This window comes from Kwoniella pini, chromosome 11, assembly GCF_000512605.2.
Source record: "Kwoniella pini CBS 10737 chromosome 11, complete sequence".
Taxonomy (NCBI): Eukaryota; Fungi; Basidiomycota; class Tremellomycetes; order Tremellales; family Cryptococcaceae; genus Kwoniella; species Kwoniella pini.
In genome coordinates, this window is record NC_091726.1 from 373,743 (window position 1) to 397,298 (window position 23,556).

The 23,556-nt window shown below is 39.5% G+C and overlaps 11 protein-coding genes across 11 annotated transcripts; 6 read left to right on the forward strand and 5 right to left on the reverse strand.

The window, feature by feature from the left end:
- Positions 1–260: 260 nt before the first annotated feature.
- On the reverse strand, positions 261–1,280 carry I206_107479 (uncharacterized protein; the record flags this gene model as incomplete). The annotated part of the gene is made up of 6 exons (XM_019157522.1): positions 261–314; positions 387–402; positions 465–492; positions 559–647; positions 977–1,093; positions 1,243–1,280. The coding sequence occupies 6 exons, from the start codon at positions 1,278–1,280 to the stop codon at positions 261–263; spliced, it is 342 nt and encodes a 113-aa protein (XP_019009162.1).
- Positions 1,281–1,967: 687 nt separating this feature from the next.
- I206_107480 (histone H3) lies at positions 1,968–2,591 on the forward strand (the record flags this gene model as incomplete). Its single annotated transcript, XM_019157523.1, has 4 exons — positions 1,968–2,028; positions 2,097–2,222; positions 2,282–2,427; positions 2,493–2,591. The coding sequence occupies 4 exons, from the start codon at positions 1,968–1,970 to the stop codon at positions 2,589–2,591; spliced, it is 432 nt and encodes a 143-aa protein (XP_019009163.1).
- Positions 2,592–3,201: 610 nt separating this feature from the next.
- I206_107481 (uncharacterized protein) lies at positions 3,202–5,544 on the forward strand (the record flags this gene model as incomplete). The annotated part of the gene is made up of 8 exons (XM_019157524.1): positions 3,202–3,408; positions 3,567–3,808; positions 3,924–4,236; positions 4,304–4,362; positions 4,435–5,032; positions 5,096–5,258; positions 5,317–5,375; positions 5,449–5,544. The coding sequence occupies 8 exons, from the start codon at positions 3,202–3,204 to the stop codon at positions 5,542–5,544; spliced, it is 1,737 nt and encodes a 578-aa protein (XP_019009164.1).
- An 899-nt stretch (positions 5,545–6,443) lies between these two features.
- On the forward strand, positions 6,444–7,820 carry I206_107482 (uncharacterized protein; the record flags this gene model as incomplete). The annotated part of the gene is made up of 2 exons (XM_019157525.1): positions 6,444–6,466; positions 6,563–7,820. 2 exons carry the CDS (start codon positions 6,444–6,446, stop codon positions 7,818–7,820), a joined length of 1,281 nt encoding a protein of 426 aa, XP_019009165.1.
- A 181-nt stretch (positions 7,821–8,001) lies between these two features.
- Positions 8,002–10,609, reverse strand: I206_107483 (uncharacterized protein; the record flags this gene model as incomplete). Its single annotated transcript, XM_019157526.1, has 8 exons — positions 8,002–8,143; positions 8,214–8,570; positions 8,649–9,092; positions 9,173–9,633; positions 9,685–9,906; positions 9,973–10,227; positions 10,282–10,410; positions 10,466–10,609. 8 exons carry the CDS (start codon positions 10,607–10,609, stop codon positions 8,002–8,004), a joined length of 2,154 nt encoding a protein of 717 aa, XP_019009166.1.
- Positions 10,610–10,971: 362 nt separating this feature from the next.
- I206_107484 (uncharacterized protein) lies at positions 10,972–15,133 on the forward strand (the record flags this gene model as incomplete). Its single annotated transcript, XM_070203528.1, has 27 exons — positions 10,972–11,295; positions 11,354–11,395; positions 11,449–11,550; positions 11,607–11,645; positions 11,703–11,763; positions 11,820–12,019; positions 12,083–12,137; positions 12,198–12,291; positions 12,353–12,396; positions 12,453–12,547; positions 12,612–12,704; positions 12,772–12,829; positions 12,893–12,971; positions 13,067–13,110; positions 13,166–13,247; positions 13,309–13,315; positions 13,368–13,418; positions 13,469–13,533; positions 13,588–13,603; positions 13,652–13,965; positions 14,022–14,032; positions 14,095–14,186; positions 14,243–14,363; positions 14,415–14,504; positions 14,569–14,846; positions 14,907–15,008; positions 15,065–15,133. 27 exons carry the CDS (start codon positions 10,972–10,974, stop codon positions 15,131–15,133), a joined length of 2,628 nt encoding a protein of 875 aa, XP_070059629.1.
- A 448-nt stretch (positions 15,134–15,581) lies between these two features.
- I206_107485 (uncharacterized protein) lies at positions 15,582–17,212 on the forward strand (the record flags this gene model as incomplete). Its single annotated transcript, XM_019157528.2, has 7 exons — positions 15,582–15,611; positions 15,746–15,855; positions 15,999–16,263; positions 16,339–16,570; positions 16,659–16,793; positions 16,861–17,088; positions 17,157–17,212. 7 exons carry the CDS (start codon positions 15,582–15,584, stop codon positions 17,210–17,212), a joined length of 1,056 nt encoding a protein of 351 aa, XP_019009168.2.
- A 1,636-nt stretch (positions 17,213–18,848) lies between these two features.
- Positions 18,849–19,214, forward strand: I206_107486 (uncharacterized protein; the record flags this gene model as incomplete). The annotated part of the gene is made up of 2 exons (XM_019157529.1): positions 18,849–18,928; positions 18,998–19,214. 2 exons carry the CDS (start codon positions 18,849–18,851, stop codon positions 19,212–19,214), a joined length of 297 nt encoding a protein of 98 aa, XP_019009169.1.
- A 219-nt stretch (positions 19,215–19,433) lies between these two features.
- Positions 19,434–20,507, reverse strand: I206_107487 (uncharacterized protein; the record flags this gene model as incomplete). The annotated part of the gene is made up of 1 exon (XM_070203529.1): positions 19,434–20,507. One exon carries the CDS (start codon positions 20,505–20,507, stop codon positions 19,434–19,436), a length of 1,074 nt encoding a protein of 357 aa, XP_070059630.1.
- Positions 20,508–21,012: 505 nt separating this feature from the next.
- I206_107488 (uncharacterized protein) lies at positions 21,013–21,761 on the reverse strand (the record flags this gene model as incomplete). The annotated part of the gene is made up of 3 exons (XM_070203530.1): positions 21,013–21,119; positions 21,222–21,437; positions 21,512–21,761. The coding sequence occupies 3 exons, from the start codon at positions 21,759–21,761 to the stop codon at positions 21,013–21,015; spliced, it is 573 nt and encodes a 190-aa protein (XP_070059631.1).
- A 424-nt stretch (positions 21,762–22,185) lies between these two features.
- On the reverse strand, positions 22,186–23,344 carry I206_107489 (uncharacterized protein; the record flags this gene model as incomplete). The annotated part of the gene is made up of 4 exons (XM_019157531.1): positions 22,186–22,314; positions 22,387–22,460; positions 22,523–22,790; positions 23,006–23,344. The coding sequence occupies 4 exons, from the start codon at positions 23,342–23,344 to the stop codon at positions 22,186–22,188; spliced, it is 810 nt and encodes a 269-aa protein (XP_019009171.1).
- Positions 23,345–23,556: the final 212 nt, after the last annotated feature.

Sequence of the window (23,556 nt, forward strand, 5' to 3'; positions counted from 1 at the left end):
CTTGTATATCGTGTGTGATCTTACTATTCACAAGTGCAATTGAGATGACGTGCATACATGCATTGTTATTGCAATCTCCGGTTCGACCGGTTCCATTCATCGCACGGACACCTCCGCCATTATCCCCCCTATACGTATAACAACGAATCCGCTCAAGCTTAATGACCATGCCATGCATAGTTTGTATAGAAATACATGTATCCCTCTACCTGATCAGTCTCCTGCTCTGCGACTCATTCCTATCATTGTTATTCCCACATCTAGTGAGAAGCAGCGAGGGCATCGGCTTTTTCTTTTGCAGAGAACATACGAGGCTATTGAGGGGAACAAATTGTCAGTATCGTATTGAAGGGATTATATGATTTTTGCAGGTCTCAAAAGCTTACAGGAAGGTTACGTTCCCTATTGTAAGATGATGAAAGTCAGCTATTTGTCATGTCATCTGTTTGAATTAGCAAACTTACCATTTCGTACCGTCAGGGAATAGTGGTGCTGGATTAATTTGGTAATATCAGCTATTGATCATGCATGAAGCAATTGGGTCGATGGAAAGCTCACGTCTATATGGGTCAGGGTGTATCTCTTTAGCTAATCTCTCTTCTGCTTGTTCAAGTACCAAGGCAAGTGCACGAGGATCGGTGATGTTTCTACCGAAAGATATGCAAAGTCAGCTCGTTGATCTCATTCAGCGAAGTCATACGTTTGAACAGATATGGTCCCTCATCAATCCTCCTAGATATATTCCCTAGTCCCGAGGAAATCCCTGAAAACCAAGCATAGCGTCCACAACGCAACTTGATAGCTTTCCATTTTAGCATTATATGTGAATTGCTTGAGGATATTTCCTGACCATTCTTCAATCACTTTTCGCCATTACCCTAAGGCCGCTAGGGTATCCGGCTCATTCCTCTATACTCTCTTTCTCTTGTATGACGAGCCGATATAATTTCAACGAAATAGAACCTCATCAACTCACCTGTTTCGCTCAAATTCCGCCCTTATCTCAATAGCTCTCTCCCTCCATAGATCTCGACGAATGTACCAGTTCAACGAGTTGACGAGATAACGCTTGTACAACGATTTGACATACAATCTATTGAATTACCGAGCATGGATCGTAATACCGAAACAAGTGCGATGTTGAACCATGATTTATTTCGAATTGAAGAAGGTGAAGCAGGACGAAAAAAACATTAGCAAATGCTTCCATAGTCAGGAGTATTTTGGACGTCCGTGGCTTACCGGTGTGCTGCTGAGTATGAGGGTACAGGGGGTGCCATTTTGTTATGATGATATATGTAGCTTATGATGATATAGGATATACTTTCATGCATCTGTAGCACTTTGTCATGGAAACACCTTCAATCTGACTGGTTCGAAGTTGAGACGAATTGAAGTAACGGAAGCATTTACACGTTTTTGCCATACAGTTTAGGCGTGCATTGTTCAAGAGAAGATGACCACATATGCCTAATATTCATATCATGTACACGTGGGAATCATCATGCTTCTTGTACCCCTTTCATGCAATTTCAAACTGTCAAATCGCTTCATACGGAAACCCGATACGCGATGCATAAAGATCGATTCAATTGAGGATCACATGTGAGCATCATCGTCTCTTTTACTGTTTGAGCAGGGTTCTAACTGCTGTGAAACAGTGAATAAAGTGATCTTCGAAATGCCGGTTGAGAAAGGTAAAGCTATATCACGTGACTTGAGCAGATTAAACTTAAATCGCCGCGGTGTTATCGCAATCATATCGCGATTGTTTTTAATGTTTATCACAGAGTGGAGGTAGATCACCGTCATTTGTATGAAAGGGGGTTAGTACAAGGTATATAAACCCCAGATCAATTTCGATTTACCTTTCTTTTCCTTCTCATCACTCACAAAACTAATTCAAAGCAACCAGACCTTTCTCTTTTCAACTCAAACCATCTCAAATCAACAAAGTATCATTTACAATGGCTCGAACCAAGCAAACTGCTAGAAAATCTACCGGTGGTAAAGCTCCCCGAAAGCAACGTAAGTCCATATTGAACCTCTTTTTATATCTTGCCACCCGCTCTTAGCTGATGATTTGATTAATTCAGTTGCCACCAAGGCTGCTAGAAAGTCAACTAAAGCTGCGGGTGCCGGTGCTGGTACTTCCGGTGGTGTCAAGAAGCCTCACAGATACAGACCCGGTACTGTAGCTCTTCGAGAAATCAGACGATACCGTGAGTCAGCTGGCATTTTACTTTTGACTTTCGCAAGCTGACGTGGTGATGTCGCTCAGAAAAATCCACTGAACTCCTTATCCGAAAACTTCCTTTCCAAAGATTAGTCAGAGAAATCGCTCAAGACTTCAAGACTGATTTGCGATTCCAATCCTCAGCTGTATTGGCTCTTCAAGAAGCTTCCGAAGCCTACCTTGTTTCTCTCGTAAGCTCATATTTTCTGCTCTCGCCACTTGCAAACTGCAAGCTTACGTGTTCCCGTTTCTTTAGTTCGAGGACACCAACTTAGCCGCTATCCACGCTAAGCGAGTTACCATCCAACCCAAGGATCTTCAACTCGCCCGAAGACTCCGTGGTGAACGATCTTAAGCTACTTCACTCTGAGTTTTATCTAGAGGATACACTATTTCAACCCATACGCGTGACACATTTTGATCTTGATCCTTTGGTCGCGACATTTTATTTATACTTCGTTTCGCTGTTTTCATTCGCTTCATTAGGGTTGAGCCTTTATGCTCCCCATCATTATGTATTCATGCATTTCAATATAATCAGAAAAAAAATCTCAGAATCATTGCCAGTGACACTGAGCCCGAAGCAGCAAATTTGATTTTATGAGCTCGAATATACCACCCCAATCGATTCAGATTGTTGGACTCGCATACGCTGACATGATGCTGATATTGACCATATGCATACATTGAGCAGGCATGGATGTCCCTTCCGACCACACAAGATAGATCATCGTTGTGAGCATTTAAATGAATCTACAGTGGAGGTTACATGTGCCACGTTTTGATCAGATGTTATGAACCTTACCCTGAATGTCAGTCAGGTAACAAGGTATCACCCAATCCATTGACTTTCGAGCAAATACCATCTAATTAATGCTAACGAACATTCTTTCATCCTTCTCTCAACTCTAATCTTCGTCTGCTACTGCTTATACCTGGTTTTTGAATTCCCCAATAACCCAAAAATGCCTCCTCCCACTTCTTCTCTTAAACCCTCCTCAGTCAAGACCAACGGTTCAGCTCCAGCTACTACTAGCTCTACCAGCGGTAATGCCAAATCTACTGGAAATGCAACGGGAGGTATTGGACAATTGGCTAAACCCGATCAATCTAAATATAATGCTGAGCAAGAGGAGTTGAACAAGCAAATTGCAGAAGTGAAGACCAAGCTTGTGAGTTAACAAGCATCGTATAAATAAGAGCTCTAGCTTATATTTCCCTTACGCCCGTCCCTTCACTTGCTGCACTCTAATCATCTTGTTGTCGACCATCGCCGTTTCCTTGACTCCGGTTTCATTCGACATCGCTCTGGCGGTGAACTCATCATTAGGATGCAATTCGTTCGAGAATCTCCCTTACTCAAGCTCCTCAATCAGGTGACAGAAGATCAGCTATTAAGCAAGAGATGGATAGCTTACGATCCGAACAAGCTAAATTCAAAGGAGATAGAAATAAGTTATTCGATGAAATGAAAAGAGTTCAAGAACAATTACAAAAGAAAATTAAGGATGTTCAAGGTCAAAAAGGAAAAGTACAATTCAGAACTGTTGATGAGATTGACGATAGGATTTCGTGAGTTTATTTATCGTATCGGTTGTCATCCATGAAGGGATAGACAAGGACTATTGTACATTGTGTTGTATTGCATCTAACATAAAAGGCTGATAATGTCATCGGTGTGTTGTAGATCCCTCGAAAGATCCATTGAATCTGGTTCGCTCAAATTAGTAGACGAAAAGAAAGCCTTGGCGGAGATAACTACCCTCAGAAGATCGCGTAAAGTACTTGAGACTACTGGATCAGTTGACGATGCTATCGCAGCTGATAAAGCTCGAATCGATGAATTAAAGAAACAATTAGATGATCCAGAAGCTAAAAAGGTTAGCGAGCGATTTGATGAATTGAAGAAAGAGATGGATGGACTTAGAGCTGAAGGTGATAAAGCTTATGAAGAGCGAGGTAAATTATTCGATGAGAGGAATCAATACAGCAAAGAGATGGTGAGTTGACCATAATGCGCGAATTAATAATCGCTTGACTTAATATGCTGAGCTCCTATTGTTATAGGATGATCTGTACGAGAAGAAAAGACAATCTGCTCAAGCACACCGAGAAGCAAACGACAAGTGAGTACGGGCAATCAAGGCCGAAAATGCTGAATAATGCTGGTTACATACTGACCTGGTCGTCATTCATAGGTACTACGCTAAAGTCCAAGCCGACAGACAAGCTCGTCAAGAAAGATTCAAAGCTGAAAAGGCCAAGGAAGACGCTGCTAAGCGAAACGAAGAGATTACTAGACTTAGAGAAGAAGCAAAAGCACCAGCTTTCACTTCAGAGATTGATGATTGTGGTGTATTGATCGGATGGTTTAAGGGAAAATACGGTTCTGGTGAAGTCCCCTCAACTCACGCCGGATCCGATGTTTCACAAGAAAAAGTACTGGAAGGTGTCAAGCAATTGGAGATTCGAAAAGTCGATTCTGAAGATGCTTTCAAGGGTATGACTTTGAAAAAGAAAGATGATGATGAGGAATTGGGTGGATTCTTCGGTGGAGGAAAAGGTAAAAAGAACAAGAAAGGTGGGAATAAGAAATCTGGAACAGCTACTCCTGCTTCTGAAGGTACTTCCACTCCATCTGGATCTGGATCTGTCAATCTCCCCATGAGTCTGCTTAGTGCGTTATTGAGTTTGGGTATTCCCCCTCCCAGTGGTCAAAGCGATGTAGCTAGAACTGTGGAAGATTTGGAAACTAAGAAAGCATGGTTTGAGGCTAATTCGGCTGCTAAGACCAAGGTTAGTGCGAGGCCAGCGCCCGGTGATACTTGAAGCTGATAGTGGATATAATGCTTTCTTTAGGCTGAGATCGAGCGAGTGGAAAAGCTAGTAGCTAAATTGCAAAAGAAGAACGCTGCTGTTCTTGGTGATGACGCTGAGGCGGAAGATGACGATGAAGTGAAATCGACCGTATCTGGAGGAAGTATTCCTACTGAACAAGGTGGTGCCAAAGAGCCTTTACACAGTGAGCATTACTATGATGTTTATCGTAATGAATGACGCTAATCTGTTTTACCAAACAGCCGTCGCCGTTGCTGGTGAAGCTACCGGTAAAGATATTGTAGAAGATGAAGGAGAACAGGTGAGTTTGGACTCGTTTTGATCAAGTCAGAATGACAGTATTGAAGCTGAGATTCACTCCGTTTTTGCCTTAGCTCCCTACTGACGAAGATGATAAATCACCTGAAATCAAGAAGGTTGATTCTGCTTTGGAAGAGCTCAAAGAAGCTGAAGCGGAAAATGACGCATAAGATTGACTCTATATGTCATATCACAAAATAAGCGGAATGGTAATCTGTATTCCTGCTTGACATGCATACTATCTCATTGACTTGTTCAAAATGGATAAATTCATTATTGAGATGTAATAATATTGGCTCATTCACGGAGATAGGTCACCGCTTTTTACACATAATTTGTAATTATCAAATCTCGGCGCACAAGTTGTGACATGAGCCGAATGGGTTTATCGGTCCGGTTAGGAAATAACTTTTTAAGCAACGAATAATTCAAACTTGGGTTAGGATGGTTTAAAGGTTTTTCGGCAAGGTATGAAATCACGGTAAAATAAATCCGATAGGGAATTCAGGGTTTTTTAAATTGAAGATCTCATTCGGCTTATCTTCAATATCTTTAATCGCGCCTTTTATTAGAAAGATATGGGGATGTGCAATTTAGAAAATGATGTTATCGATGAGAATTAATGGGTCAATTGATTACGAGTGTCTGTTGAGATTATCTCCCAAATGGATTGTTCTTTTCATTCTTATACATCTTGCAATGATCAGTCTTTGTTGTATAGATTGATTTTTTCATTAGACTTCAAGATTAAGAATTTAGTCTATTTTAAAACAACGTTTCTTTGCGTCATTGTTCTTTGGTCATTTATCATCCGGACCGAGATTTTTCGAAAAAAAGCGAACCACGTCTTCCGCGATAACGACTTTGAAATAAAAGGAGGGTATTGTTAAATAGAGTTAAGATAGGATTGATTGGAATATACGAGTATCATTAGGTATAGAAATATTCATTAAATCATTCTTGAAATTTCTGAAGTGAATATACATATATCGATATTTTGAGAGATAAGGAAAGATTCATCTAAGATTACTGCAATTTAGATAGAGTGATAGATAAGTATCACCTCAAAATGTCAATACAGAAACAATACAAGTAAGTAATGATGTGACTTTGGAACCTTTCTAATTGTTTGAATCTCTATCCGTAAGTGTTGCTGCGTTTTGCTAATTAATTCAATCTGTTTAATAGATTTACCAAATCAACTCTTCCAATTCCATTTGATATTTTATATATTATAATTCAAAATTTATATTCATCAAAATCTTTTAAATCATTATCAAAATTAGCACAATTATCAAAAGAATATAATAATTTAATAATTCCATTAATTTATAAAGATATTCATTTAAAATCTGATGAACAATTACAATTATTTTTATTAACAAATTATTATTCTTCAAATTTACAACAACAACAAAAAGAAGAAGAAGAAATTAAAAATAAAAAAACAAGTTATAAAATTAAAAATGCTTTAAATTTAAATGTTAAAAAAAAAGTTAGATCAAATTCTTTAAAATTTAATTATAATAATAATAATAAACAACAAAAACAAAATAAAAAAATATTTAATGATGATAAATTAAATAATTTAAATTTAATTAAAACATTTAAAATTGATTTTTATCCTTCAAGATTATCTTTTAAATTATCATCATCATTATTAAATAATAATCCTTTAAAAATTGAAAAATTAATTTTTACTTCAAATAGTTTAATTGATTTAAATGAAAAATTAAAAAAATCAAATTCACCAAAAATTTTAACTTTTTATTGGTCAAAACATTTACCAAATTTATTTAAACCTAATAAAATTTTAATTGATTTTAAAAATTTAGATATTACAGATTTAATGTTAAATGAAAATTGGTTAAATACAATTACAGGTTTTAATATTTCAATTCAATCTTGGAAAAATAATAATTATAGTAACAATAATAATAATAATTTAAAAGAAATTATTTTAAAAGGTGAAAATTGGTTTGGAATTTTACCTAATCCAGGAATTAAAATTTCAATTAAATATAATAAATTTAATTATTTAAATTCAGAAGAAGAAGATAATAACTTAGAAAATCTGAAAGAAAATAATAATAATAATAATATTAATTTAATTGAAAAAATTCAAAATCGTAATAAAATAATTGAAAAAAGAACAAAATCTTTAATTAAAGGTTTAAGAAATTCTCAAGCTTTACATGAAAATTATCAATCAAATTCATCTTTAAATTGGGAAATTATAGATATTTTACCTAATCCTATAATTACTAATATTAATATTAATGAGGAAGAAAGATTTATTGAAAATCAAAGAGAAAAACGTAAAGTTTTAGATGATATTTTAACAGAATTAGATCAAGTTTCTCCTTATATTACTAAACGATATGGTATTATTGGTTTAGATGGTAGAAGAGAATTAAGTTGTTTGAATTGGGTAGAAAGTTTTTGAATTAACAATATGAAAAATACAATGCATTAAGCAGATCAAGTTGTACAATATGTATTACAGGAATTATCCTATAGATTGTATAGATTCCGTATAGAATTATAGATGCCATTGATTGATCGAAATGTAAACCTTGTCAAGTAGACTTATCAAATTGCGCCAGTAAACTTTCAATTTGAAGCATTTAACCAGATCTGAGATGCAGACTTTCGATAAATTGCTGTAAATCTTCTTGAGCAACTTCCACAACACTAGTATCGAACATATCATGTTTAGCTCCTGATCCCGATTCCTCAGCGGCATTTTGAAAAGCTAATCCGAATTTACTAAATAGCATGAAATGTCAGCAAATCATCAAATTTATTCCACTCATTCGAGAACAAAGGTTTTACACACTTCTTTCTAACATCTCCAAATTCTGGAGAACCTGTAACTCCAACAACCATATAACTACCTTTATCTTCATTCAAACAGGCCACAACAAATGGCAAGCTTTTAACTTTACCTCCATTATTCAATTTTGATTGTCTTTCGGCCCATCTATCTCTAGTAGCATCAACTAACCAAAGTGCTAATCTACTTAACGTTGAAGGGTGTGAAAATATCTTTAAATCAGGTCCTTCCTTCAGAATTGCTAATCTGAATGTTCTAAGAGATCGAATAATTGTCTTATCAAGTAACGCTGAACCAGCTCGTATTATAGATCGATGAAGTGTCATTGATAGTGGTAATGAACGTCTTATTAACGCGATACTACGATTCATCCATGCAATAGTCAGCCCTCGACATCGATACTTAAACCAGGAGAAACGAGAAAAACAAGGCACTCACTCATCACACGCATCATAGGCTATCCAAAAATTCGTACTTCCCCAATTCTCTTTCTTTTTCTCCACCTGGGTTCCATCTAGAGCTGGGTCTTCTCCATTCTTATTGGGGTCTTGATTTTCTTTACCTTCAGCTATAGATGCGCTTTCTCTTGTATTAACATTCCATCTCGTTGTACCTCCGAACCATTCCCCACCTCCCTTTCCTCCTTCTCGATCTACCTCCAGACGCACTCCGACTGCTATATTAAGTAAGGATGATATGACCTCAACAGCATCTGCTGCTGAGAGTGAGGAAAGTTGAAAGCCATATGCACGTGTGAAAGAAGGGTATGACAACTCGACCAGACCGTATTCAGGTGCGATAGATTCCAGCTTTTCAGGTAATTTACGTTTTAAATCCATATCCATATGTGACCATGTCTGTTGGCATTGTTGGAGAGAGAAACTGAATCTCACAAAATCAGCTCATATACTCATGTCAAGCATTTCCGTTATATATCAATGGGATCATCTGAATGAACTTACCCCATCTTAGCTAAAAGACCTTGTAATTTCTTCCTACCTTTCTCTTTCCAGATACCCAGTCGCCCAGCAACATATCCAGAATGTAGCATAGATTCATACAAATTCCAATGCCGATAAAGCATGAACCGTAATTCCTCTGATTTGGCTATACTCCTGTCATCTGGATTAGGTATTTTGATTCCACCATTTGTGGCTGCTGGATCATGATTCAGACGAACAACTTCATCTTGAAATATAATTTGAAAAGATTCGTATGAATCTCTATCAATTCTTGAAGTAATATATTGATTCGTTACTGCCAAGATTGCGTACCACAGTATATCATTATCTGCCCTTTCCAGAACAGTGGCTAGAAGGTAGATCGTTAGGGCGACTGATTGGCCGTATGATGTTCCCGCATTGTAATATCGTTGAATTCGCTCGTGATGCGCTTCCCGCACTGCTCTGGGTAATCGCCTTGGCTAGAAATGGTATAAGTACATAGCATGGTGAGTTTGTCTGGGACCACTTACCCGATCAACGTTTTCCTTTTGCCGCTTTGATTTCGCAACCGGCTCAGTTGAGCCTGCTTTGCGCCTCTTTCTTGCTCGCTTCGAAGGTGAGCCCTCGCCATCTCCGTCATCTTCTTCGTTGTCTTCTTCATCGACATCCTCCTCTTCATCCTCCTCGGCCTCTTCATCGGACTCATCATCCTCACTTTCGTCATCCGAGGAGCCGGAATCAGACGGTTCATACTTCGAAACCACATACAGTCAGCACAACAAGTCCCGTACTTCATTTGCTGAATTTCAACGACGCACCTCTAGAGCCTCCCAGCTCTTTTTGACGTTATCCATAGTCTCGCTGAACTCATCACCATCGCCCCAGACCCATATCTTTCCTTCACTCGATTCCCCTTCGCCAACCTCATCCAAGCCTATATCTACGCCAAAGAGGTTTTGTAAGTTCCAGGGCCGATGAGAGTCTATTATATGAAGATGACATGTTGGAGGCAATTCGAAATAAGATGAAAGTGTCAAAAGGGATCCGAGGGAAAGGAGTATAAGGGTATGTAGCTGTGACAAAATCATTTATCAGCTGTGATGACAAATTGTTCACTTAATGCTAACCTCTTCCGAAGCCAAGGCCTCATCTCGTCTTGAGTCCAACTCTGAGTAGCCCCCAACAGGTACGAGTCGATAAGGTACATCGTCGTTCTTAAATAATGAACACAGTATTCGTGCACCCAGCAATCCATCCTTTCTCAATTGGTTAGCTGTTGTTTTCTCATATGTAAAGGTGAGATCAGCTTACCACATCCGTGCCAGCTAGTATCACTACTCCACCATTACCTGCTCCTCCTTTCCTTCGGACACGAGAAATTATTGAGTTGTAAGCATGAGTATATGTGAGATCGGAAGGACGAAGATCATCGGATGGCGGAAGAAGTAGAGGCATCGGATGCCTTTCTCCCAAATGAAAGACCTTTCTGAGCTGGTCGCAGAGTTGTTAAAGTGGGTTATCAGCCGATGTCACTGTGTCGTTCAGTAGAGTAATCAATCAGAGAAACAATTCAAAGATAAAATACCAAAGTAAGAAACGCGTGCAATTTAATGTTGACAGACGCGTGAATCACTAGTACTCGGTCAAATTGGGAGAATTACGTAACGTGATCTTCCGGTTATCAATTAATATATGACGCATCATGATGAGATATCAACTCGCAGTATTCACAAGAAACATCAACCTCAACATAAGCATCTACTTTAGTCTTAGTTCAACACCTGTAATTCAAACATACATACAGGAGACATATCCCAATGTCGACTCCGATAGCAGACCATCATAGCTCTTCCAAGAGGCCTCACCCTACTTCCAACCCATTCTCAAAGTTACGATCAAAGGTAGATCATCTGCAATCCGACTTATCTAAATTGGGTATAGCAATATCAACTACGTTAAACCCGAATCATAGACATGATGAAGCTTGGGAACAAGAAGTAGATGCTAAGATTGAAGCTATAAGAGATGGACACAGATTTAGGAGTTTTGCAGGGGAAAGGGATGGGAATGTAGTTAAATGGCATGTAGATGGGCATGATTACTTCTGGGCAATGTCCGAGATGATTGATCAAGCCAAAGAAGTGAGTCAACGCTTTCGCCTTTTTCTACGGATTGCATTATAGCTGATACATCTCTCAGAGCATAATGATTCTCGATTGGTGGTTATCACCAGAACTTCAGGTAAGATAGCATATGATCAAGCAATGAATCTCCTAGACTGACTTGCAGTTCAGCTGCGAAGGCCTGCAGCTCTCTTTCCGGAATGGCGTCTTGATCGTTTGATTCAGAGGAAAGCCGAGGAAGGCGTGCGAGTATATGTTATGGTCTACAAGGAGGTCAGTCATCAGTCAGTTTATGGAGAGACAAATGACTGACAATATCTCTCATCCAGGTCGACTTGTCCATGAGTTTATCATCGAAACATACCAAAGTAAGCTCGCGAATATGTCATTCCAAGCATCAGCTTACAAGCTCACAACTTGTATAGCATGCTCTGGAAGACTTGCATGACAATATCTGTGTGATGCGACATCCAGATCATAGTGGAGGTAAATCTGTTTTTACTGATTTTCCCTTTCATACATTCACTGATGTATGCTCTTAGGTGAACTTGTATATTACTTTTCGCATCACGAGAAACTATGTCTGGTAGATAACAAAATAGCAGCTATGGGAGGATTAGACGCATGCTTTGGTAGATGGGATACAAGGAATCATCCTTTAGCAGACGTCCATCCTACGGAATTCTACAAATCGCTTTTCCCAGGTCAAGATTACAATAATTCCAGAATCATGGATTTCCAGGTGAGTCAGCTAAATTCTCGGCATGTGCTGGTAGAGGAACAGCTGACCATTCCTTGAGCTCAGACGGTTGATAAATATACGAGCAATGCTTTAGCCTTACAGGAAGCTCCTAGGATGCGTGAGTATACGGCGTGCATATGCCGCTTCTACTGCAGATCAGCTGAAGCGTCCAATATAGCTTGGCATGATGTATCCCTGACGATGATGGGCCCTTCCGTTGTCGATCTGATCCAACATTTCTGTGAAAGGTGGAATTTCGTCAAAAATATCAAGTGCGTTGAATTTGGTTTGAGCGTTCAATGGAGAGATTTCAGCTGACAGTTATGGGTAAAGATACAAGCATGACCACCGGATGGAATGGCTTGCCCTGCCCTTCCGTGAGCTGATGATTCTGGCCCAGCTGAGGTCATAATCGCTGACATCGAACCTTTAGCCTGGGACGATGTCCAGTCTCGTCATGATGAAGAGAAACTGATCAAGGACAACGAGTTCAGATTACACCATCCTCATCTATCAGAATGGAAAGATGTCAGTCTCCCCTCGATACTAGCTGTGCTATTGAAAGAGCTCAACTGACCGGACCAACGAGTAGCACGGCAGACAGTTCTTCCACCCGTATCATTTCCCACCGTCCGAGGCTCCAAGAGCTTCTGAACCTGTTCCCTATGGTACTTGTAGAGTACAAGTAAGTTGATATCCAGCGGACGTTAGCATCTATTGCAGCCGTACCATCAGCTGAGCCTTCTCGACAGGTCCTTCGTTCGGCTGCAGACTGGAGTCATGGTATTCTGTTGGAGAACAGTATACAGCGTGAGTCTGCCCTATGTTGTGGTGAAGTGAACATACGAGCTGACCAAGGGATTCCCACTTAAGAGGCATACATCAGCTTGATCAGAGAGGCGAACCACTGCATTTACATAGAAAACCAATTCTGTGAGCTTTTTCATACATTGTTAATGAAGATCATAGCTGACATACTTCACATTCAGTGTAAGCATCTTATACAGCGAGGAATCTCCACGAATCGTGGTATTGACCTGCCCATAGTATTTCCTCTTGTAAGGAAGGTCAGCCAGTGAAAAATCTGATTGGTAAGCTGGCGGATTCCGCATAATTAGAATGCAAGCTCACCACACAGAGATATAGCACTTGCTCTTGCGCAACGAGTAATATCGGCGGCTAAAGAAGGCAGAAAATTCAAGATCATTGTATTGATTCCTGCTGTTCCGTGAGTCAATCAACGCAAGATCATGATTTACAAAGTCCGACTCACCAACGATTTTTCATAGTGCCTTCGTGAGTTGAATGCGTGAAGCCTTTTACCACCAGTAGCTCATGTCCGATGTAGCCCGGAGATATACAAAGTCAGTCTGGTCTGAAAGCAATCATGGAGGCTCAAGTAAGCTCGAAATTACTACCTTGCCTCTCCTCAGCTTATCCGACCCGCAGTACCGAACGATCAATCGAGGTGGAGCGTCAATCTTCGAGATGATCAAAGAAGCAGGGTTTGAGCCGTACGTTGGCTTTTCATCCTGATTATGTGAGCGATGAGCTGACATGCTGCCCAGTATGCAATATATCACGGTAAGCTGCAAGACACACTGGACTAGCCGGAAGCTGACATGATGTCAGTTCTGGAATCTGCGAAGTTATGATCGGATAAATAATCCCAAAGCACGTATCAAGCGAATGGAAGAGAAGTCCGGTGTCACGTTTCACGAAGCTCAAGTGGCTCTTGCCAAAGTATATGTGGGCTCTGATGATGTAGGCGGTGGTCAAGACGAGACGGTCAATATCGAACAGGCCCATGATCAGACTGCTGGAGTAGATCAGATCAACAAGAAAGATACTGTAGAGAAAGCTATCAAGCTACCAAAGACCATAGATGACGCTAAGCGTATCATTGAGAGGTTCCAGAATGGCAGGAGTAATGACGATAAACATGTGTAAGTCTTTTTATTTCCTGGACAAGAGAATCGTAGCTCACTTTGATATATTGCAGATCTGATAATGGTAAGATGCCACTTCCGGTCTGGCTTCGCAACTTGTTAATATCTGATATCAATATTCCTTAGTCGGCCAACATGCTATGCTCGATAAGACGTCCTTGGCAGAGGAGCAGTGGGATGGAACAGACGAGGAGGAATTGGCATGTTACGTGTCAGAGGTGAGCTTTAGCATGATACGGATTGTTTGGATTCAGCTGATAAAGGTCCAATACAGATCCTGTATATCCACAGCAAATTGATGATTGTAGACGACCGAAGAGTAATTTGCGGTTCGGCGAATCTGAATGATAGAAGTCAAGTCGGAGATCACGATTCAGAAATTGCTGTCGTAATCGGTAAGCTATATATCAACCGCATAGGTGAAGTTGGCTAACCAATATTTGCAGAGGATGCCGATATGATTGAGTCGAAGATGGACGGTAAGAAATACATGGCGAGTAACTATGCTACTACTTTAAGAAGGACATTGATGAGAGGTCAGCTTCATGACACTTCAAATCTTGTATCAAGCTGATTACTTTCTTACTTTCATGGTCGCAGAGCATCTTGGTTTACTTCCCCCCCAACCACCTTTCGATTCTGCCGAACATCCGAACGACGGTATGCACCCTGCCCCTCATTCACTCAGATATGATTTCGGTTCAGCCGAGGATCTGGCTGTAGAGGATGTCCTCAGCGATGAGTTCGAAAACCTTTGGGTAGGAACAGGTAGGGGTAATAGAGAGATTTTCGAAAAGATTTTCAGACCTGTACCCAATGATTCGATTAGGAATTGGGAGGATTATAAGAAATACCTTGCTCCAAATGCTGGAATTTCAGTGAGTCGGATTCCATTGGGTTTCAATGCTAAGCCAAGGCTCATGTCTGTATCATCGTAGAGCGGACATATTGCCAATCGCGAGATGAGTTTAGCGCAAGTCAAGGAAGAATTAGGTAAAGTCAAAGGACATTTGGTTGACATGCCGTGCGATTTCTGTATCGTGAGTCACCCTAATCTTGTTAACGTGGTTCGTATCAGCTTATTGCTCTTGTGCAGGATCTAAAATGGATGACAGAAGGAGATTGGTTATCTGTAAACTCATATACCCTGGCCTTATACGTTTAGGCTCGAAGGAGTGGAATTAGCCGATTGAGAGTAATTTGATCCTGGATCATCTGAGAACATCTTTTTGTAGTAATAGCTATACATGCAGCTTGGTTCATAACTCTTCGTGCACGATGTCTCCCCTGACTATCCGCTGTCTCATCCAGACCTCTATGCGATCAGGACGTATAAATATATTGTCATCTACCCGATAAGTGGTATCACGCCACGTGAATGATCGGCTCATTTCAGGGTTATCGGATGATGTCGTTTATTCACTTCCACTTTACATGTCCACTTTTGAATATACAATTTACAAAAATCAATAAGCTGCTGCTTATTTAACTCTAAAGTCCAATCTAAGTATAGAATCCGATTGTCTAACATCGATTCACGACTCAGTAGTGCTCGACCACAAGGCTTGAAAAAAAAAAAAGTAGCAAAGAAGAAAGTGAATTACCTATTAAAGATGGATAGAAATACTGAAATCAAGATAGCTGTAAGTGCATCAATTTTTCCACCGAAATCTCAACCTGAGGGCAACAGTTGTCAATATACGGTCTTGGGGATATCATTTGAATCTCTATCGTTTGGATTAAGTTAGATCGTTCTTTACTGACTATGATCTCAAAGTCTAATGCAATATTGGAAGAAATGATAAATGATCTTATCCTTACGACCACTATGTCAGCTCATAGAGAGATCAAAAGAGGTAGAGCCATTTGTGGAACATGTGGAACCAGGTAAGCAATATATCTCTTTCATCATCACTATGATACTATCTATAATCCGCATTCTGTTATTCCTAAAGATACATAATCTAATACAGGCAAATTGAATTATTTGTCTGAGGTATGTCATAGCTAACTATATCCTTTCCCCATAGATGTCGTTCGCATTTACCTCTTCCCTTGCCCACCAATCTTGGGTCGTCATCTTCATCCTCTTCCCTATTACCCAATCAATCTGCTCCTACATCTCGTAATCCTTCTCCTCAACCTAGTATAGATGGTCAACCTATACCTCGTACAGGAGGATATATAATAGGTCCAGAAAGAGGTACAGGTGGATCAACAGGAATAGGAAGTGGAAGTGGAAGAATTGATACGAATGGAAATACATTTTTTGAATGTTTAGTTTGTTCTAGATCTGTGAGTTGAATTATTGACTCGAATATATCCAAGTGTCAAATGTAAGTATAGCTTAAACCTTACATATGAATTCAGGTCGCTTCAAATCGATATGCACCTCATTTATCATCTTGTCTTGGACTTAATGGTTCAACACGTCGTGGTGCAGCTAGATCAGCAGCTGTTAAAGCAAGATTAGGTAATAATGATAGATCAAGTCCTTCTCCGTACGTTATAGGCTCTAGTAAAGGTGATGGTGGAAGTGAGAATGGTGATTGGGAAAGAGGTAGTGAAGGTGGGGAAAGTGTTAATGGGAAGAAGAAGAAAAGTGAGTTCAGATTGTTCAACACTTTAATCCTTTTCGAAAGTAAAACTGTTCCTCTTGGATTGCTGACACGAGATTCTTATTCCCACAGAGCTATTGAACGGAGCTTCGTCTACACCTACTCCATCTTCAGCCAATGCTAAACGTAATAAATCACCTATAAAAGCTGCTAGTATACCTAAGAAACCCAAAATAGGTCCTGCTTCAACAGCGAACTCAGGGATAGGTAAGCATTGGCATCATCGACATATTAGGGTGAATAGAAGGGCTCATATGAAACACATATTGTTTAGCTACTCCTACGCCAGCAAATAGGCAAGCTCTACCGCCTTCGAAATTAGGAAGACCTTCAACGAAACCAGCAGATATATCTCAATCACCTGTTTCTTCTCCTGAGAAATCGATAATATCAATAGCAAGTTCGGGTGGAGCAGGAGGAATGATGGGTAAGAAAACCTTACCTGGTCAAAGCACAAATACGAATTTGAGTGGGATTATGGGTTCAGGAGAGAATATCATTGGTGAGTCAAACAGATAAATGATATTTTCATTAGCATCACTGTGAGCTGATTTACATTGATCATGATAGAAGCTTTACAAGCCGGAGGGGACGATAGTAGTGATGGAGAAATAGATGATTATTAACTCATATACGAACTGCTCTTCTTGGAAACGTTTTAAAATAGGCATATAGAGAGATTTCTGTTGTAGCTGTTGTATTACCTCATGAATATTCCCATATAAGACTTGATGTAAACGATTTAACTACAACACATTTGGATCAATTCCGACTCTCCTTCGGCGATTCTGCGGCAGCTCAAATAGTCCTTGATGGAGGAATGGGGGCGAATCACCTTTCGTATCACTTGCTTCAACTGCAGCTTCGAAGCGGTGTTCATAATCGCCAGAGCAAAAAGAAGATAGTGTGGGTGACGTTATCAAGTCTTGTGCCTTGATGCGGTTACAGATATCCGGAAGGAAAGGGTACCGCCCACTATGTCAAACAAATGTTGTGATTGTCTTCGATTCGCCTAATGTTCGTCGAACACAAGTTACTTTATCCCATGCTACGCTCTTTTCGTTTTGGAAGAAAGAGAGGCGGAGCCAAATGCAGTAAACCACGATAGGTTTCATCAATCGATCACATATACGACAACTCGACGCTCGTTCCGGATATACTTCCATTGATCATACTTTATGCCGATCCACTTACACTTTGCTCTTTAGCATTAGTCGATCGAGATAAATCAAAAATTGAAGAAGAAGGATTTAATTCATCAAATATAGAATTACCAACATTAGAATTTATCAGTTTCTAGTGGAATCACAATTACTAAACCTTTATTAGCTGGATTGTTATGGGAAATTAATAAAGGTAAAAGGAGTGAAGAGAATTCAAAATTGAGATTGAAATTTGAAAATTAGAGGTGACATCAGGTATGATATTGATGAAGGAATCATTCAACTTGAGTCTAAAGAAGATGATCCATTTGAAGATCATTAGGCCTAATGAGATGATGGAAAATACAAATGCATGGAGACAGTGGATTAGAAAGAAAGATTGGAGGAGAAATGTTTAAATTCTCGGTGACCGATTTCTCCACATTGCTGTGTCACTGTCTCGTCAAGAATCACCAACAAGATGATCCATGCACAATGTTTCCGAGTCTTGTCAAGAACTCCCAAGCTTGAGCTTAAGTTTCTTTTCATTCTCCTCTCTACACTTTAACAACAAATAGTCAGCAACACAATGGAAGACATAATCCCACTCATAGTCGCCCAGGTCAACGACTACCTCACGCTATGCGCACTGGCTCTAGTTACCAAAAGGATGAACCGACTGGCAATCACCCGCCTCTACGATACCGTTCGCCTATCCACTTCAGGCATAGTCAAGCTTTTAACCCAAACACCTAGAAGGCTTTCTGCAAAAATAAAACACTTAGAACTTCGAATTTCCGTAGATTGTTTACGACACCTCCATTTCACCTTGTATAGCTTAGGAGAAAGGATCATACCTCATTTACTCTCGCCGAAAACTCTCAATTTGACAATAGAATCTGCAAAAATGAACGGTGGGATCCGCATAAAGCACCTTGAGGGTCCGTTTCTGACCGATCTCTTCGCCTACCTCTTTGGTTTGTTATTCACTGGCCCCTCCCATTTCCGAGTCAGATATACGGTTCTAGGCAAATCATCTGAATGCCCATGCGATTGTCGAGACCAAATAATGCATCTGTCAAGATTCTGGACATCTACACACACTCTAGATCTCCCCATGATGGGTATTTTATCACATGCGTACGGTCCGGAATGGCAAATCAAGGCCAAAAATCAAATTGATAGGATATCGGTCTCAAGGTCAGTACTAGAGAGTTGGGATTTGGACATGATGGGTCAATGGCTGTACAAATTATCTTCTTTGTGCAGCAACAAACCAAATTTAGATTCCAAGAAGGACTTGAGTGAGACATTTAAGATTGTATTAGAGGTCAGGCAGTCTGCGTCGGAGGAATTGAATGATGACGTACAAGAATTCCTGAAGCATAACGATCCAGAAGGTGTATTCGAAATAGTTTTCGTAGGTGAAGAAAGGGAGAATGAAGCCGTCAAGATCTGGAGAGATAGGGAGACCAGTCTTAATTAGTCTGTAAGGATTCTTCTTGCATTTACTTCGGTGATCATATGCTAGATTCCCTTGTTCAGATCTGCTCATCAATTATACTCTCATTAGTTGACAGTGCCTGCATGCATGAAGCTTTGGAATGTTTGTACGCAGGCCAATTATTGGCATCGGGAGATGGGTTCTTTCCATTAGTTCATACTGATATATCTCTGAATGCCAACTACCAAACAACGTTTGCAATTAATTTCGGAAGGTTTCTCGAATGTATTGATTTCTCCCAATCCATTCTGACACCCTTTGCGAATCGCTTGTTTCTGTCGATTCCCTAATTCTGAATAAGATTTTCCTCTGATCATTTTCATCATTGTGCTTGTGCTGTTCGTTAGATGACACCATGACATCACTCTCCTTTTTAGATTTGTCTGACTGAGTATACTCATATTTCCTCTTGGCAAAGTCAATTATCCATTGTTCTAAAATACCATTATACCTTCCAAAATTTTCAAAATTTGCACTATGTATTTCTAATAATTTAAGCTTATTAAATGGGGATTTCAATTTAGGTAAAAAAAAAGAAATATCAAATTGTTGAATTAATGTAAAAGGTATAATTGGTAAACTTAAACTTTGAAGATTTTTCCAATTACTTAAAGTAAATGATAAAATAATTGTTGACCATTCTACTTCTGATTCTATTTCTTTATTATTAAATTTATTAAAATGTTTACCTATAAATTTTTTAGGTCCATATATTGAACCTACAAAAAAAATTATCCATTCTTTAATTAAATCTTTTAAATTATTTTCATATCCAGATTGTATACCAATTGAATCAATAAATTGTTTTCCAGAAGAAGTAATTATTAATTTTTCTAAATTTTCAAATAAAGTTATAGGATATATTTGTGAATTAAAATTAGGTATTTCATTTTTAATTGAATTTAAATTAATATCCCATTTTAATAATTCAAAATGAATATGTATAGATTTTATTTTTGATTCAAAATTTATATCTGGATTATTTATAATATGCTTTACAAATTTCTTTACTTCTTGAGCATCTAATAATTCAATATGTTCCCATATTTTATCTTTGACTAATTTGTTAAAATATCGACATGTACGAGCTAGAGAAATTAGACTCGAACGATCTGAATGAAAAATGATCAAAGGGTAAATGTCGTAAGGAAGAGAGACTCTTGGTGTCGTTGAAACAGGTTCAGGCGGTATAACAGGTTGGATAAGTGGTTCGGTATATTGGCTTGTTTCAGTCCTGCGTCTGATTAACTTTTTGAAGGAGAGAGACTTGAGCATGGCAATGGCTAAGAGTTTCTGTTAGTTGGCCAGCAATTTAATGTCAAATGAGAGAAGCTATCGTCGCATCGTTCTTATGTGGTGTATAGAGAGCACCGTTGCTATTATCATCAGGTCGATGACTCTTTGCTTGGACGATTGCCAAGACACCGAAACGCGGTTGTACAGCTGACCGGAACTACAACATTATTATGTAATAGATAGTCATTATGCATAGATGCGTGTTGGTGGAATACCGTATTCACGTCATAGACTTACACAGTGTGGCACTACGGCTTGATGTACTCATACTTTTTTATATCATATGTAGCAGATTTGAATACATGCGATGCAGTGTGACATACAATTCCAGCCTATACTTTGAGCACTGTTCTGATATTCGAACACAACATGGTAGACTGCATGAGGGTTTGAGCGAAATGACGATCCCGATGTCGATAATATGATATACGTTGTACGAATTAGAACTATGTATATGATTCTGCGAATGGCTTCATACGGGACTTTACCAACCGAAAAACTTCTCTAATAAGCCTGGTTCTCTCCTATGCGCTCTTCTTCTCCTTCGCCCATGATATCTTTCATAGGTCTTATATCTCGGTCTGTGTGTATCTACAAGATCGAAATAAATAAACAATCAATCAATTGAACGCGATTTCAGATCATCGTGTTCTTATGGCAGGTAAATGAACGTGAGCAATTTCGATGACTTACCCTCAGAGCTTGTTTTATTCCAGTAATCACTTGACCCCTCTGAAGACCACTCAGAAGAAGTAGCATCCCATGTATCATCACTTGACGCATCTATATATCGTCGTGGGCGTCGACTATTACGATGATATCTTTCCCCATATAGCTTATTTCTCATACCTTGAAGTAGATTATAAAGTTGATAAGCAATAGGTAAATCTCGTGAATCGGTCGATGAATCTAATTAAACAATAAAAAAAGATGTCAAATCATGATCATACAAACATCACACGAAAAGCTTCTCTAAAACATACTGGAAGTATAACTATCTCCTAAAACCCAAGATTCATCACTTGAACTATATTCATACCTATTTCTATATACCCTTCTCTGAGTATAGTCAGAACTTGAAGTCCATGAATCAGTATCATTTTCATTAGGTCGATAACAAACTATGACTTTCTCAGGAACGTTTTTACCTTGACCTGGAGCTAGGTATAGTCCACGATGATTTCGATCATATGGTACGATTTGTTGAGCATATCTTCTATCAATGTATGGCATTCTATTAAAGGCGTTGTGAGTGTATATGGTCAGTGTATGTGAATGATGTTAGTCGAGCGTGTTATGGCGTAGGAAATTAAGTAAGTGATAGATAAGATTGATTGTAAGTGGTAAAGTATAGTATGTGAATGTTGACTTATATACCTTCTCACATTGAACAAATCAAAAGGGCTATGACGCATTTGCGGTGCTGACAGACCTTTGTTAGGCATCGGTGCATTGTGTGACGATACTTGTTAGTTTCATAATATTAAAGGAGGTCAACTTTGTTAGTAGCTGGTCGAGTATCATGGAGGAATGTATTCTCGGCGCGGCGTGCTTCAGTAAGTGCTAGTCGAAAGAACAGCAGAGGTAGTGGTAATTGGAATACATACATGATCTAGGATTAAAGCCCAAAACCCTCGCCTCTTTATTCCACAATAGCTCATGCTGCAATAGCTGTTGAAGAGGAAATTTCTGCGCCTGCATCTATTTCCCTCAGCCGCCTCCTGAAATCCTCTACAGCGATCTTCGATTGAGCCTCCAATTCTTCGTTTTCTTTCTCCAAGGCAAGCTGATCAGAATGCAGCATCAGTATGTACCTTACTTGAATAGGTGGTTCGCGATGGTTAGAGACAAATCTCACCACTTTAGCTTCCAATGTTTCGCCATCAACACCTAATCCAGCCCATGGATCGTAATCCTCATCTGGGATATCCTCTATCACCCAATTATCAGCATTTCCCCCGATCTCCCGGTCAAGTCGCAATGTATGAACTCACTTATAGAGTCTGGACCAAAAATCTCCCCTAATACCTCATGCCTTTTTCTGAATCTTCCCATAGCTATTTCCCTCGGATCTAATTCGTCCAAAGCATCCGCCCATGGTTCTATAGGCTCGTTGTGTATCGGTGCTGTTCCATGACCGGCTATTTGACTCTGAGGTGGCGGCACTGACATGGCGTTTTTGATATATTGTTCTTGAGAATGAGGAGGTTGTAAAGATGTTGTTTGTCGAGATATCATTTGAGCGCCGACCATTGGCTTTGGCTAGGAAAGGTGATCCTTCGTCAGTAGGAGCACTCGAGTGAAAGCCGCATAAGGGTTACGGGGTATAAAAGATATTTGACTGGGAGTCAAAGTGAAGGTAATCCACGCGAATCGAATGTGGAGCATCGTGAGGCATATCAAATTGGAGGTCAAGAGGGGGCGGCAGACTAGGTTGGTATACCAGGGATCCTTACCAAATTAGATTGATGACTCACCCCTCTCTTCTTCTTTCCTGGTCCACTACTTCCATTTTGAGCTTGAGCCTGTTGAGCAATAGCAGCCTGTTGAGCTTGAATTTGTCGTTGTATAAATTCTTGTTGCATTTGAGGTGTCATTCCTCCCATTTGATGATACAACTGAGCAGGTATTTGTCCACCAGGTAATGTGGGTCGAATACCACCGACTCCCCCTCCAGGTGCGGCGAATTGACCCATATTTGCTAACTGTTGTTGTTGACGTAAGTATCCTTGTTGAGCTAACATTGCTATATCTTGAGGATTTACCATCTGTTGAATATTACCTGAAGGTGATGGACCATTTGTTGGTTGAAACATTGTTGGGTCTGAAATCAATTGGTATGGGTTTGAAGGACCAGATTGATAATTCATCTTGAAAAGTATCTCTCAACTGCTCGTGGTTAGGGATATTACCTATTCTATTTCAGGATATTCTAGTCTAGGGAGATTAAGGATGTTCAAGGGAAATTGATTAAACAACAACATGAGACATGAGCAAGCTCAAAGCTGGAACGCGTTGAACAAACCTT